This window comes from Palaemon carinicauda, chromosome 10 (assembly GCF_036898095.1).
Source record: "Palaemon carinicauda isolate YSFRI2023 chromosome 10, ASM3689809v2, whole genome shotgun sequence".
In the NCBI taxonomy this organism is placed as follows: Eukaryota; Metazoa; Arthropoda; class Malacostraca; order Decapoda; family Palaemonidae; genus Palaemon; species Palaemon carinicauda.
In genome coordinates this window covers 38,896,316-38,912,743 of record NC_090734.1, presented here as the reverse complement: position 1 = coordinate 38,912,743, position 16,428 = coordinate 38,896,316, and the positions used below count along the sequence as shown (strand labels likewise).

Genomic DNA, 16,428 nt, shown 5'->3' with positions numbered 1-16,428 from the left:
TCAAAAGTCTTATTTTGAGTTTATTTTTATAAAAAAAATCAATGATTCATCTCAGGCCCCAAAAAACATTTATTAAAATAATCTAAAGCGTAAAATATTTCCCCGTAAATCTTAATTTGATAATTATATTTCTTCGTTTCAAAGAGGATAAAATATATTTTTTAACACAATTTTGTGGTTATATATACACCAACAATACAAAAATTCAACAAAGTACGCTACTAGCTAACTTGCAATATAGAAATAAATAATCATGAGCGTTTCAACCCTTTTAGACAACGACGATGAGAGTAACAGCTTTAATAAAGACAAAATCTATTATGAATCGCTATATCACCCGTTAAATTATTCAGACAGCGACGATGAAAGTAACAGCCATAAAGACAATAAAATCTATTATGACTGGCAAAATCACCCGTTAAATTATGATACACATAATTTTTCATTTACACAATCATTAAACAATCCAAATGTGTATGTAAGAAAATCTATTTATTTGGATGAACAATCAAGGGATCCAAATGTCAGCAAATCTCTTATTTTTGATTATTTAAAAGACATTTATGCAATGTTTAATAGAACCAATGAAATGAAAGGGAAATTGTCTTTAAGCTTTTAGATAAACAATTATCTGATTATAATATAGTAGGAATAAATGTTCAAAGTTACAGGGCCGTATCACGCAATCGGGGGGGGGGGGGGGGTGTTATGAAAATTTTTGATAATAATAATGATATTGAGGAAAATAAGGTTTATACTTTACGTATCCCCGTTCCTATCCATTCTGTACCATACAATAATATTAAACAACCAATTGAAAGATTTTTAAATGAATCGAATAACTTTTTATCGCATAACGAGCATTTAGAAGAAGTGTTTGATGTATTACCTACTGAATATCCAAAATCGGAAGAAATTGAATCCCTTGGGTGGGAAAGTTATAACGATGATTGTTACTTTGAATTTGTTTATGATGAATTATTAGGTATATATTATAGAAAATGTTTAAATTTTTATAGCAATTTAAATAAATTTTTTTATTCTCAATATACGGAACGCCCAAAATTCATAATGAAATTGAATCGAGTTTTTGAAATGTTACAAAAATATAATCATCTCTATGTTTTACATAATGTGTTAATTGAACATAATATTATAAAAGTTAATTTCCCAAAAAATGAGGTTACACAATTGTCTTTTGATTATAAGATAAATAAAAATGTAATAACAGTATATGATATTACTAATGCAAATATAAAACTACAATATAACTATTACCCAGTGATTGTTTCTTGTAGATACCGAGATTTATTTGATTAAAATTTTTTTATTAGAATTAAAAAATACAAACGATGAATATTCACCAATCATTTATAATTGTTTGTCTTATCCTTTCCATTATCTTCATTATAAACTATTTAGCTGAAATATTTATATTTCCAGAGGGAATAGGATTTATGGGACCAAAATATAATATAATTATTAAGGTCATCCAATTAATATTGGTATCACCCATTTTTATTGGTACAATTTATTATTTAATAAGAGATAGAAAAAATGTAGAAAATGATTTTTATCGTGATACTCTGATGAATAAAGAGCAATATTTCCATAATTTCAAAAATCCTACTTACGAAAACACAGAAAACGAAGACACAATTGAATATATATCTCATAATGATCGAGCGTTATTAAGATAATAATTGATTAATTATAGTATGAGAATACAACGAATATTACTAATACAACTTTTCAATATTGGAGAGAAAAATAATTGAATAATAATTCATCACTTACATATTATATACTGTAGTATTTCTCGTAATTATTGCTCTTGTGTTCTATTTGGATTATCTTTTTAAAGTTAGAGGCAATACTAGAATTTTCGGAATAAAAAAATTAGATTTAATCATTTTTCTTTTTTTTTAATATTCTTTTGTGTTGTTGTTTTTATTTGTTTGGTGTTTTAAGAGAAAACTTGAAAATAATGATTCTTATCCTCATATTCAATTGTTTTTAGTTGATATAATAGAATTATCTTTTTTTTTTAATTCTACAATAGATGATGATGATAACGATAATTTAATAACATTTTATTTTACTTTCTATTAAATGTCATTATATTAAAAAAATACATGCTTGGATGGATTTATTTCATTATAAGTTATAATATGGCATAAAAGCATTATTTAGTGTGTTATCTATATTCGCAGAATTTTCAAATGGACGAAGTATAAATTGTTGTTGGGGCGTTGGTGAAGGAACGAAGGATGATGATGTAGATGGAAGAGTTATATCTTCTATAACCATATAACCATTTTCGTCTACTTCATTTTTTGAAACAACGGGGAACCTTGTCATTTTTATTTCTCTTTCTTCTTCGTCTTTCTTCCCTCTAATTATTCTGGGTGGTTTTTGGTGTTGTTGTTGTTGTTGTTGTTGTTGTTGTTGTTGTTGTTGTTGTGGTGGTGGTGGTGGTGACAGCGGCGGTGGCGATGGAAAAAATGAAGAAACGTGGGGGGAAAGGCAAGGGGATAGGGGGGGGGGGCGGTTGGCATACACGAAGAAGAGGAACGCGATTTAAAGGAAAGGGTCTTACGATTATTGTCTGTTTGATTCATATCAACATAAAACACAGAAGAAGCTTTATCTGGGGAATGGGGATTATCATTATATTGAAATGATGAAAAATATTTAGGGGAACCAGAAACAGCAACGCGGGGGGTGATAAAACAATCATTGTGGGTGGGGGAGGATGGAGTTGGTAATTGTTGGGTCTCCAATTGATTTATAATAGATGATTTGTTATTTTTTTTTGTTTTTTCAATTTTTCTTTACTGACAAAAAATCTAGATTTTGGATAATTAACCAAAAATAAAATAATCGTAGTAAACATTAATACTGTTTGCACCATCAAACACAACAAACAGATATAGAAAATATTTTTTGTCCAGAAAGGATAGTCTGTAATATCATTGGTTTTGTTTTCTATAATAATTATAATTGTTGCGGTTCCAAACATTTTCATTGCATAATATTATTGGTATCAATTTTGTATTGCACGTTGATAATTCAAATGGGTCAATATTAAAAAAAGATGATTTATTTTTTTCTTCTGTAATGATCAGATATTGGCTTTTAGAAAAATTTCCTTCTTTGTTTTTATATAGTTTGAATTGATGATCCTCCCCTTTAATTTTAATGGGGATTTGAACAAAAAAGAGAAGCACGGTATTATTAACCCTTCGAACAAATGTCTTTGAAAATGTATAATATAATAAAAATTGGTCTGGATTTGGAAATGCTACGGGGCCATAATGTTTCTTTAAGCTCGTTTTTCCACGCATATGAAGTAAAAAAATTTTCATTTCCACAAATGGTAAAAAAAATGAAGATACATGTCCGTTCATCATAATGTTTACTTCATTGATGAGTTGGTATACATGAGTGATTGTTTGTTGAATAGAAAAATATAATACATTTGCATCTTTATATGTTGTTAAATTTGAACAAGGTAGGCCCAGAAGAACATTAATTTTTTCTATGTTATCAAGCACCAAAGACCCAAAATCTGAAAATGATTTAGAAAATAATATATGTCCAGGATAATTTGGAAATTCCACCCACCCCCTTTCTTTGCTTGATTGTTTTATATAATCATATTTTTCATAATGATTGAAAATCAAAGTTTTATCATCGCCACCATCAAACCCGCGATTAACAACGTCTGTGCCATTAATAGTTATTATTAAATTATTCAAATGATTAATTTGCCTTTCAAATTTGGAATATGTTATAAAGGAGTTGTTTAATTTACCTTGACATTTTTCTAGTTTATTTTTTACGTTATCGGTTAATCCGGCATCCAAGTTATTAATATTATTATTATTGTATGGTATTATTAGGAAGTAACCGTTATCATCGATAAAAGTTACATTTCCTAGATACTGAAAATGATTATAATTTTCTTCGATATATTTTAAATAATTGTAATCTTGCTGTTCACTGTCATCGTGACACGTATTCAGTGCAATGTTATTTGATAATAATAATACAAATAGTATAGAGGCATGGTCTAATATTCCCTTTCTTTCAGACATTTGTTATAATCATATATTAATGTTTCAATTTTTTAATTACCAAAATTTTCAAACTATCATTTTCAAAAAATTTATAATAAATTATATTAATTTTCATTAGAAAAAAAAACTGCCACAATTGCCACCCAAAACTGTTATACTGTGCATGTATAAACCAATCAGTCAGTATGAAATGAAGCGCCAGCTCATCTATTTATATTATTCTGATATTAAATAACTAGCAAAAAAAATATATAGACAAAAATAAAACGTAGTTATCCACCCAATAATACTAAATAAGACATACACACCTTTTTTATATTCAAAAAAATTTCAATTTCTTTTATAAAGATAAGAAGACACTTTTATTACATGCAGTGGTTTTGATTTGTGATATAATTATATATGTCAATTTTTTTTGTTTTTAAATGCTTCATATGTAGTTGTAATTTTTTCAATTAATTGCTCTAATAACAGAAAATTTTCCTGTTCAGCCTTTTCATTGTTCATGAAATATAATTTCAACAATTCAAACAAAAAATGTAATAATATTGTGGTATAACAAAGTTCTGTTCCATTTTCATTATCATTTTTAATTTTTGAATCTGTGTTGGTGGTGAAATCAAAAAATTTGTTTATGTTTTGAGCTTTTAAAATTATTTCCATGAAATTACAAGCATTAACTAAAAATAACAGTTTCGCATCGGCCGAAATATTTTGTTTGGGGTTTTTAAAAAAACCGTCAAATTTATCAAAAATATAATCTTTATCCTTTTCCCCAAGAAAGTTAATATTATTATTGATTAGAAAAACCAGTTTTTCCTTTTGATTAACATTCAGAAAACATTCGCAAATAAAATTACATATTTTTATTAGTAGCTCGGGAGGATTAGAATTGTAGATGTGTTTGAAGTTTTTGTAATATTTTTCGCTTTCATTAGTCCAAAATCCTCCTTTTTTAAATGGTTCAATCATATAACGCTCAATCATATTTTGCTCGTTCATTTTCTTTTGAATTCATATTTTTTTAATTTAGAGTGGAAAACTACCAAGATGATTTTGTATTAATAGTTATCAGCCTTCTTACTTATATAACATTTTATATATATTATATTGAAATATATATATATAAAGTATATACGGCAATGAATAGCTAAATTCAAAGATTTGTGGTTATCACGATAATTTATTTAAACCCCCAAAAATACGATACAAATATTTATATAAAACAAAAATAATTGATATACAATAAATATAGGAAACATAAAAATGTCAAAAAATAGAACGAAGAATGATAAAAAGAAAGGTTGTTATACTACACATAAATAAAAAGTTTGACATGTTCAATTCTATCATTTTCCCGGTAATACTATTACATTTCACACAAGTTGCTCTTTTCATAAAATCAATTATTAGTTCTTTGTCCATTTCAGGTTGATTAGAGTACATTGATATAAAATTTTTAAAGTGTTTACACTTTACACAGTTAAAAGTATAATACACGCGATATCTTATTTCATCTACGAATATTGACCGATAAACATCAACAAATAAAATAGATTTACTATCAAAATTTACAGCTGTGACATTGCAGGATTGGAAACCCAAATCAACAAAACTTAGTATATCATTATTTTTTACTAAATCAAATAAATGTTTATTGAGTGGTTTTCTGTCACGATTTAAAAACCTTTCAAAACTAAGATCGGCCGCAATATAAATGGTGGCCAAAGAATTGAGAACCTTTTCAAAATCTTTACATTTTTCTGTGGCTTCGTTTTTTTTGGGGTAACAGGAAAGTCCGCTTGCTTGATATTTTGGCTCATTTTTTTTTGTATTCTGGGTGCAATGACAGAATACTACTACTACTACTGCTGCTGCTACTACTACTAGGGTTAACTAATGCCAAGTTCTAAAATCTGTGTTACGTTTGTTTTTATTTATATTTTACCATTATTTAAAAAAAATTAGTTGCCGAATTATTCTTCATGAAATATACCTATTTTATAAATAACCATTATAACAGAATAATTTGAGAATTAAAATGTTTTCTTACAGATGATATGAATAATCAATAATATTTTAAGGTGAAGGGTAAAAATTATTAATGGTCATTGAAAATATTTTGTTAAAAATATCATCATTTTGTAATTCATTGAGTTTTTTAAATTCACTGCTCCGATTTTTATAATGATTCCATGAGCTCATTATTTGATGCTCGATTGGTATAATACCCTTCTCATCATCGTCATTACCATCATTTTCACTCGTTATATTACTTTTTGTATTTTTGTCATAGGGTGGGCGTTTCGTTTTTTCTTCTGTGTGTTGATATTTTTCGTGGTTGTTGCTTGTATATTTTTCCTTTTTGATAGTTTTATTACTTTCATCACAAAGTTTTTTTTTTTGTTTCCTTGGATGCAATTGTAATAATACCGTTCGAAAGATCTATCTGTTGTTAAACTTGAAGCTTTGTCTAACATCCAATATGCTGGGTGCTTATCCATATAAATCTGAGAGGCATATCGTACTCTAGTTAAAGCTACAAAATATAAATTCTGCAATAAATCCCAATGAGAATCCGTTTCTAAATCAATTCCCACTTTGTATTTTAAAGTTTTTCCTTGTACACTATGCGTGGTTAAAGCATAACCGAGTGTTATAGGAAATTGTTTGATGATTAAATAACCTGCGCCAGTTATGTGTTTATTTTTCAAATATTGCGTTTCAAATGAATGCCTATTTAATTTGACAATGCTTTGATGATTATCTTCATCGTTGTTATCATTATTATTATTATTATTATTATTATTACCAACCTCATCTAGTTTTTTTACTATAATGGCATCTACGTCATTAGTTTCATTGGTTAAAATTTTACACAATTTTAAAGACATTCCTTTTACAAGTCCACTAGATAAAATATTTGCCCGGCTAATACATATAGTTCCCTTTTTTATTTCTAACACTGAATCAATACCTATATTTGTGTATACATCATAATTCTTGGGAATTCCTTCGTCTATTATTGCTGGAATTTTATATATCATACCTTCTCCTTCCTTTTCTAATCGGTAAACATTTTCTTCGCGTCTTTTTTTGTTTGTGGCTACGATTAATACTTTTCTTGTGTCGGGGCATAATTTGTGGTCACTTATTGTTCCACCAATTTTTATATTTCCCTAAAATAATGTATCTTATTTAGTAGTGTCATTTTGTCTATACAGTTTTCGTTTTCTAAAATATCACTAAAGCATGTGATAAATTCTTTAAATATACTTTCATTGTGGCTCGCAAATCTTTGTTGGGTTTTTAAGCAATGTACATTTATTTGATCGTGTTTTCCCCAATCAACATCATAACAACTCTTTAATTTTAATTCTGGTGATACGGGGGGTAATTGATTTTTACCATAAAATAATATATATATAGTTTGATTTATGGGAAACGCACAAAGTAATAAAGCGAATGATAGACTTGTTATTAAAGAGCCTTCATCTATTAAGACAACATATATATGGTCGTTCTTAAAATTGTGCTTATAATATTGCATTAGGCGTTTGAGACCAACGACTTCAATTATATTTGATATCAACTTATCAAGCGAAGAATTTTTAAGGTTGCTTCTTATTTCTTTTCCGCATTTTTCAAATTTCTCAGCCACATTTTCATCAATTTTGAAGTTACCGATGCCCAATATATCAAAACAAAAGGATTTAATAGCTTGATTAATTGTAATTCCCCTTTGTTGTAGCGCTATGTAATTATTTGGTGCTACAACTGTTAAATTTATCTTGTATCGGAGACCATTCCCATAAAATTGACAAAAAGCGTTAATATTATTTTGCAAAAATGATTTTCCCGTCCCCGGGAGTCCGTGGCATGAATATATTGATAATTCATTAAATAGATTATTACATACCTCTTCATTATTATTATTATTATTATTATTATTATTATTATTTGAAATTTTTAATGCAATGTTATCCAGTGCTTGTATAAATAGGTCGTAAAAACATATTTGATCCTTGGACATGATACTTTTACATTTGTTTATAATTTTCAATTCATTACAACCCAAATCCTTTATAATTTCTTCAAGGGAGTTATATTTATTGGTTTCATATAATTATAAAATTAACGTTTCAAAAATACATCGCATTATTAAATAAAGATATAAGTAAATGAAATTAGTTTTAAAATATTATAATATATATATAAAAAAACTATAAATATAATTATATATTAAAAGCCAAATTGATTTAATCTTGTGTTTTTATGCATTTTTGTCCAGAATAATCCTTTTTAGAAATATTACATTTGTTCAATAACGTTTTAAATTTGTTTACATCCGTTAGAACATAAATTATACCGTGGATAGCACCACCCATAGGAAATGTTGCTACAACACCAAAATATGTATATATATCATCGCGTTTAGTTCGAAAAACACACTTATATCTTTCATATAAATCATTTGTTTTATAGTCACTATAATAGTATACTCTATCAATAAATAGGGGGTGTATCTTTAACGTCAAGATATTAAAATTAATATGCGGAAAGGGGTCATTACTCTTCAAATTACCATCGCTATTATTATCAGGATCAATAAATTCTTTTAAATAAAACGATTGATACCATAACATCATCTTTATGTTTTCTTGTTTTGTTTCACTCATTTCTATACGAGATCGAATGTTTTTTTTATTTAACCGATGATATTTAGAAATAATATCTTCATCGTTAATGGAAGAAAAGTATTTTTTATCGTAAGTTAATATTATTTCTCCAATACAATAATTCTGTGGCGGTGGTGTATAATAAAAAAAACCCACCGTAATATAACACTTTATTTTTGTAATTTAAATTCAAAACAAACCTAAGTTTATTAAATTCATTATTTTGGTGGAACAGTTCAATTTCATTAATATTATTGAATAAAAACTCAAATGATAATATTTCATAATAATACCAATATATTCTCTCATTCCATGGAATAGCAATTTTTATTTTGGCTACATTATTGAATGAGTCTAAATACCTGGCATCTTTAAAAAAACTTATTTAAGCCATCCTTAAATTCACCTAGATTCATTTTTTTATATTAAAAAAATATGGCAGATGGAATGATAAACAATGGTTTACAAGAACACGAATTGGAATACATCGATTTACAAGACCTAATAGATACCTTCAATTTTGATGAAGAATCATATAATGAAAATTTTCAGATTTTTGAAAACCAGATGATGGGCAATTCAGATATTGACGGTCAAACGTTGGATGAGACGTTACTACCAATTTATAATAATGATGATATTAATATTATCAATAACCAAGACATGAATATTGTAACGGATACGACAGAAAGCCACGGAGAAATAAATCAGCAACCAAAACTTCAACTATTAGAGGGGATGGGCATGAAAATTAATTCAACTCCACCACAACCAACACCCAAAATCATCAAGGGTAAAGACATGAATAAAATGCAAGAACTTTTTAAAAGTGAAAACAACTTAACAAATTTCCCCCCAAAACCTAATGGTGCTTCCAATGAAAGCAGCACTCCAAACCCCAACACCCCCGGTAGTAGTAGTAGTATTAGTAGTAATGACAATTTTGAATCCTTTGAGCAACCACCCCTAATATATAAAGACCAAAAAAACAATATAAAATATCAAATTATGCAAACACTTCATGGCAATAAAAGCAAGAACATTAACAGAAACAACAATGAAAATAATTTACAAAATAAATATTCATTTCAACAACCAAATAAAAATCAATTACATTTAGAGGAGAATACATCAACCGCCACTTCTATTTCTCAAAAAGAAGGAGATGAAATAAATTCGTCTTTGTATAAACAAATTCATCATCAACAACTACTACCACCACCACAGAAGCAAAAACCCACACAACCCACACAAATGACCAAACAACCAAGAGTAATAGTAAAAAGAAAATTTGATGATGAAAATGACGATGATATTGTATATCCTTTGGATAAGAAGAAACCCAAAAGTGATTCAGTTAAAAGCAATCGGTTATATATTGCAAAAAAATCTATGAAAGATGATAGTATTAATCGACAAAGATATTTTTATCCTAATCATATTGCTTTATCATCACCAAAAAATAATCATAGTCCTAAAGATGGTGGAACCGAGTATTATCTATTTAAGAGATCGACAAAAAATACTCCCACACAATTTTTCTAGTTTATAGGTAATTTTTTCAGTTTAACATATAAGAATATTTTCTCTTAGGGAAAAATAAGAAATAAATTTTTCACATCAATTTTTTATTAATAATAATAATACATAAATTATTATAAATAACAATAATGACTTTAATTAATGATAATGATAATAACATAAACATTTTTGAAACAAATATACATACCCCAAATACCACAATTAAACAATAAAAATTAAACAATTAAACAATAGAGCTCTTCTTTCTTCTTGTATAATACTTTTTGTGATTGTTGTCATTCTGGTCACTGTCATTAAAATAATCATTTTTACATAGAATTTTATTTTTTTGTGTTTTTGTGTTATTTATATGACAAAGCCCCTTTAAACATACTCGTTGTGCTTTGCGGCAAGGACATTTTAGTGTTACACATATACTTTGACATTTATAACCATTAAACATTGTCCCTTCTTCGTGTTGTACAACGGTCCTTAAAGGCATTGATGCCTTTTTAGAAAATAGAAGAGGAGGAAGAGGAGGAGGGGGAGGGGGGGAGTATTATTAATCTTCATAATAACATTTGTATTTTCTATTATTCTTTCCATATTTTCACATTTTTTAATTGTCGAGGGAGAAAATAAATTTTTAATTATAATATTCTTATTCAATGATGCAATTCTATACTTATTTATATCTGGTAAATATTCAAAAATTTTTCCTAACATATTATTAAAATTCATTTTATGAACTTTATCAACTTTGGGTATATAAATTTTAACAATAGTCCCTGGGTGGTATATTTCTAAATTATTACTCTCAATATTATTCTCGCTTACCGTAGCGGCGTGTTTCATGTTGGTGGATATTTGTTTTCTCAAAATTCCTAGCCGCTCTGAATTATCGGAAATCTGATTTGATTCTTGGAGTGTGTCCATTTCTTCTTCGTTAATAAATTGTTCTTCTTGTTCTTGTTCTTGTTCTTCTTCTTGTTCTTGTTCTTCTTGTTCTTGTTCATGTTCTTCTTCTTCTTCTTCGTTAATTCTTAATGAAATAGGGGGGTTTTGTCCAAATACTGCAAAATACGGAGAATATCCAATTGTACGGTTTAAAGCATTATTTTTTTGCATTTGTACAAACGGTAGACCCTTTACCCAATTTATATTTTGATTATCTGCAATCCAACATCGCATCATTTGTTCAATATCTTGGTTGGATCTTTCAACCGATCCTTGAGATTCGGGGTGTCTGGGCCTTCCTTTAACAATGCTAATGTTGGGCCATATTATATTTAATTTATCAGTAAAGTTAAATTCGCGTCCAATATCTGATTGCAAAATTTTTGGACAACCAATTGTAGTGAAGATATCTATTAAAATATTAACAACAGATGTTACATCTTGATTAACCAATGGTCGCAGAATGCAGAACTTTGTCAAATGATCTTGATAATTTAGAATATATCTAAATTCACAAACATTTATTGTCGACATGTCAATTAAATCAACCTGGCCCCTCTCACCAAAACCATTTGATATGATTGGATGAATTTGGTTATTGTTTTTAGATGAAATATTTGATCTTTTCTTCAAACAATTATTACAAAGAGAAATAAATAAATGAACTTGATACAAAGAAATATTAATTATGCCATTTGTTTTAAGATTATGTAGTGTTCTTTTTTCGCCCCCGTGTCCACAATTTATATGAGATTTGAAAATATTATCCCATATTTCTTCTACTGGAATAAGATATGAAGAAGAAGTAGGGTAACGAGGGTTACTTGACTTTTTTTTAATCAATCTTTCCTTACCCGCGATAACTCCAGTTTTATAGTTCCGCAACAGATAATAAGACATGGCTGGTTTTGTACGATGATTCAACTCACTTTCTTTAATTATCCTTATATATTTATCCAATACTTCATTGTTTACCATCGATCTAGATAGTATTTGTTTTGTGTTAGAATTTCTGGTTTCTTTCCCTCTCCACGAATACTTTTCTTCGAGCTTCTGATAGAAGATTTTCTTTTTTTCATCATAATTGGTTGGCATTTTGGTGTTGGGTATTTATCAATTTTTGGGTCTTCAAAATAATTCCATGGCACGTCGGGTACCTAAAAAAAATATACTTATATATATATATATGTGTGTAATCACATAAAAGCAGACTACTCGTTAATACTTATCATACTTGTTTTGGAATTTATATCGCATTTTCAAAAACAATGTTTAACCAAAGAAAAAATAATAAAAGTGTCATAATCAAAAAATTATTGCGTGATATGGTAATCAAATCTGATGATTCTGATGTTTTGGATTTAGAATATATTCCAAAATCATTCACCGAAAAAATGGATATTTTTCAATAAGAAGACTAAGAGAAATTCAAAAAAATATTTTTGAAAGAACTTTGAATGAACTATATGAAAATTCCAAAGAAAAATTGGTAATTATGACCAATTCCACCACCCGCAATTTAAAATTTTTTGAATTACACGATAATATTACTAAAATGATATTTCGATCAATAGAGGTTAATTGTAGATTGATATCTCATTTTGATGGAACAAAAACTAATATAAGCGAAAATGCACCATCAAATACAAACTTGAATAGAATAAGTAATATCAAATTTAAAGGAGACCTTCAGATATTGATTGAAAATTTACTAAATAGATGCCTAAGTGATATTTTGAGTGTTACTGATTATGACGAAAATGCAATAAGAATGAATTACGCCTCGGCGTACGTCCCGCTTGGTTGTAGGGATTATTGTACACTTCCGTGTAAAAATATAGAAAAAAAATAATGGAATCTGATGCAAACGTTTCCAACCTATTTTCATTACACAATAATAATTTAAAAAATTTATTTCAATCAAAAGATACAAATATATGTTTCTTTAAAAAACAACCCATTGGAAAAACATTTATTCCTTTTATAAACCGAAATAATAAAGAAAATAACAAAGATAGAATAACCAAGGATAAAACCAATAGTGATGATGATGATGATGATGATAATAGAGCTGATGAATACGACTTTTATTCTAACAACAAACAAAATGATCTATCTTATGAATAATTTAGTCAAGATAAAAACCCAGAAAACGATTATATATTTGATATTTTTTTTGTTAAAGCTACTCAAAATATGAAGGAAGATTTAGAGGCGTCTATTTTAGGAATATATAATCTCGAGGCTTTTAATGAAAACGAAAATTTTTTGTTTAGTATAGGTAATAAATCGTGTACAGCACTGATGGACTTTCAGCTAGAAAAAATTGGTATCAGCCATGCTGGATTTAATTTATATCTAAATCTAAGAAATGTAAATTGTGCACCAATATTTTATACAAATATTACTAGTGAAAATCTATTACCTTCGGTTGATGAATATCTCATAAATGAAGTTAAAAATAAACCAGAATATCAAAAATATTTAATTGATAATAATATTGTCAAAAAAATTAATATTTGTAATTGGGTTATTAAGAATGAAATTGAATCAAGCGACGATGAAAAGGAAATATCATCGAGCGACAATGAAAATAAAATATCATCAAGATTTTGTATTGATAATGATAATGATGATGACGATGATGAAGAAGAAGAAGAAGAAGAAGAAGTTTGCAGTCAACCGAAAAAGCGAAAGACCCAATAAAAACCTCATTATTTTTCAATCGACATCATTTCATCAATAAATTAAATGAATTAGTTCCAGTTCGATGAGGGATACACATAATTGTTGAACTAATAAAACTACATAGATTATCACGCAATTGATTTTCGGGTGATATTTTAATTGAATAGTTCTTTACATTTTCAAATGTATATTTCTGTAATACATTACAAGGAAATATCATTCCTTGGCGGTTGATTGGATTATATCGATTACCCGTCAAAATGCCCACAAGATGAATAAGAATGAGTGTTGCATTAATGTGTGGATTATTTTTTTCGATTTTTATATATAACAAATTACTAAGATTAATAATACTAGTGATGTGTCCTAACCATTTATCAACATTTCTTATGTCTGTTGAATATACCAAATATAATTGTTTATTATTGCTAATTAATCTACATACATCAAATAACCACATTGGTATACCAGGAAAAACTGGATGGTTGATAACTAATCCATATCTTTCAATACCATCACTTAGCATATAACTAACATAGAATTTACTTTTTCTACAATCAATGAATTGGGCTATAATTGAAAACATATTAATATATGCTATAAAAATATCATCATATTTATATTTGGAACCAAGAATTGTTTCAATAAGAATATTATCATCGATTAGATATGTATGTATATATTTATTAATCAGAGTATTTTTGTTATCAATGTTTCCTTCGTTTAGTGCTTTGTAATACATTTTAGAAATGAATTCGTACAATAAACCATTTTTTTTATCATATCTAGAGGACTTTCTAGTGATATTTTTATTGTTCTGGTTTCTTTCCCGTTTTTTATTTTCAAGATATATATCCATATCTAAATGGGGATATATATATTGATGATTTGCGTTTTTATCATCATTTAAGAAATTTTCAGTATCATTCTTAATAATTGTAGAATCATTTTTACTGGCTTTTATAATGGTGTGGCTTTGATCAAATTGAGATTGAATTTGAGCGTGTTGGAGAGTTTTCCATACAATGGCTGATATATCTGTGCCAGGCTCATATAATTCCATTTTATGTATGTTTGTTTAAATAATGATAATATTAACTCCAAAACAATTTGTTTGTTTATTTATTACTTTTATTTTTTTTTTGTAAAGTCGGTGTGCGATTGTAATTTTTTTTTCAATATCATTATTATTATTATATTTATTATTCTTATATATATAAATTATGTTATTTTCCATCATTATTTATTATTTCAATTATATTTTGTTCAACATATAAATAATTTTTCAAATCGCGCTCATCTTCTGCATAAATGATGCTTCCAAATAAGGATGGTTCTTGTTTTGGTGATTGAGACGAAAAATTTGCTATTATATACACATATATATCTTTGGCAATAGCTGCGTCATAAATTTTTCCAATGAATTTAAATAATTCATTATTTCTGTTTGAAAAGAAATAAAGCGTATTTATTGTAGATTTATTAATTTTTAAATTGGGGGGGGTTTGTATTATTGCAAAGACTGGCCATAGGTTGCTTTGTAGTGTACTTTACGGAAAAGATATTTGGACGATTATTTATATTATCAAACAAGGGACCGAGCAAATTATATATTTCGTCAATGGTATCGACACACGGAACATAACTTTTAAATGTTACTACTGTTTTATTTTGTTCTAAATTCATATTTATTGAATTTTTTAATTATTAAAAAAATGAAATTATATGACTATTCTTTGATTCAAATTCCGATAGATAATATAGACTCTAATTTGATTAAAAACTATCTCAAGAACAACCCAAACATAAAGGAATATAAAAAAAGGTTTTATTGTCGATGGCACCGAAAAATAAAATCTAGAAAGGGAAAAAAATATAAAAAAAACATGGGAAACAAAAGTAAAAATGCCTTCATTTATGCTGGTAATCCTATAGCAAATTATAAATCAAATTAAAATAAACCCGCCCAACAATTTTTTTGTTTGTGTGAAAATAGATTTTGGGAAAATAAAATGTATCATGACTTAAAAAAAAAAAACAATTTCCAAAATTGGTTACTTACAAAGATTTACTGAGTAATCATTATTGTTTGAATACATTTTCCAAGGAAGAATATGATTTATGTGATAATTTATCGGTGGTCAAGATAATAATAGAATATAAAAACGGGGAATTAATGGTTGATAATTCAAATACTTTATGCCATTTTTGGCAACCACATTTGGTTAATAATGTATCTGTAATATTACAAGATTTTTTATATTTGTGTTCGGTTTGTCTAGAGGATAATTGTCGTGCGGTTAATTCATTCGTGCATAAGTGTGGTCATATTATGTGCTTGTCTTGTGTTCAATCTAAAATAAATATTTATCCCAAAATCCCACACAAAAACCTTTTAAATGAATGTCAGTTATGCAGAGGAAAAAATATAGATATTGAATAATAACAAAAAAGTTTCTTATTTGCTACCCAACGTACTGCCGCTATGAAGTTTAGTAATC

The 16,428-nt window shown here is 27.4% G+C and overlaps 1 protein-coding gene across 1 annotated transcript in view; it reads right to left on the bottom strand.

The window, feature by feature from the left end:
• Positions 1-14,990, bottom strand: part of LOC137647946 (golgin subfamily A member 6-like protein 7) — a 35,627-nt gene extending 20,637 nt beyond the window's left edge. Inside the window, exons 1-2 of the mRNA XM_068380894.1 lie at positions 14,882-14,990; positions 11,120-11,355 (exon numbers count right to left, since the gene is read on the bottom strand). Coding sequence (XP_068236995.1) covers positions 11,120-11,355; positions 14,882-14,990 — 345 coding nt within the window. The remainder of the gene's footprint in view (positions 1-11,119; positions 11,356-14,881) is intronic.
• Positions 14,991-16,428: the final 1,438 nt, after the last annotated feature.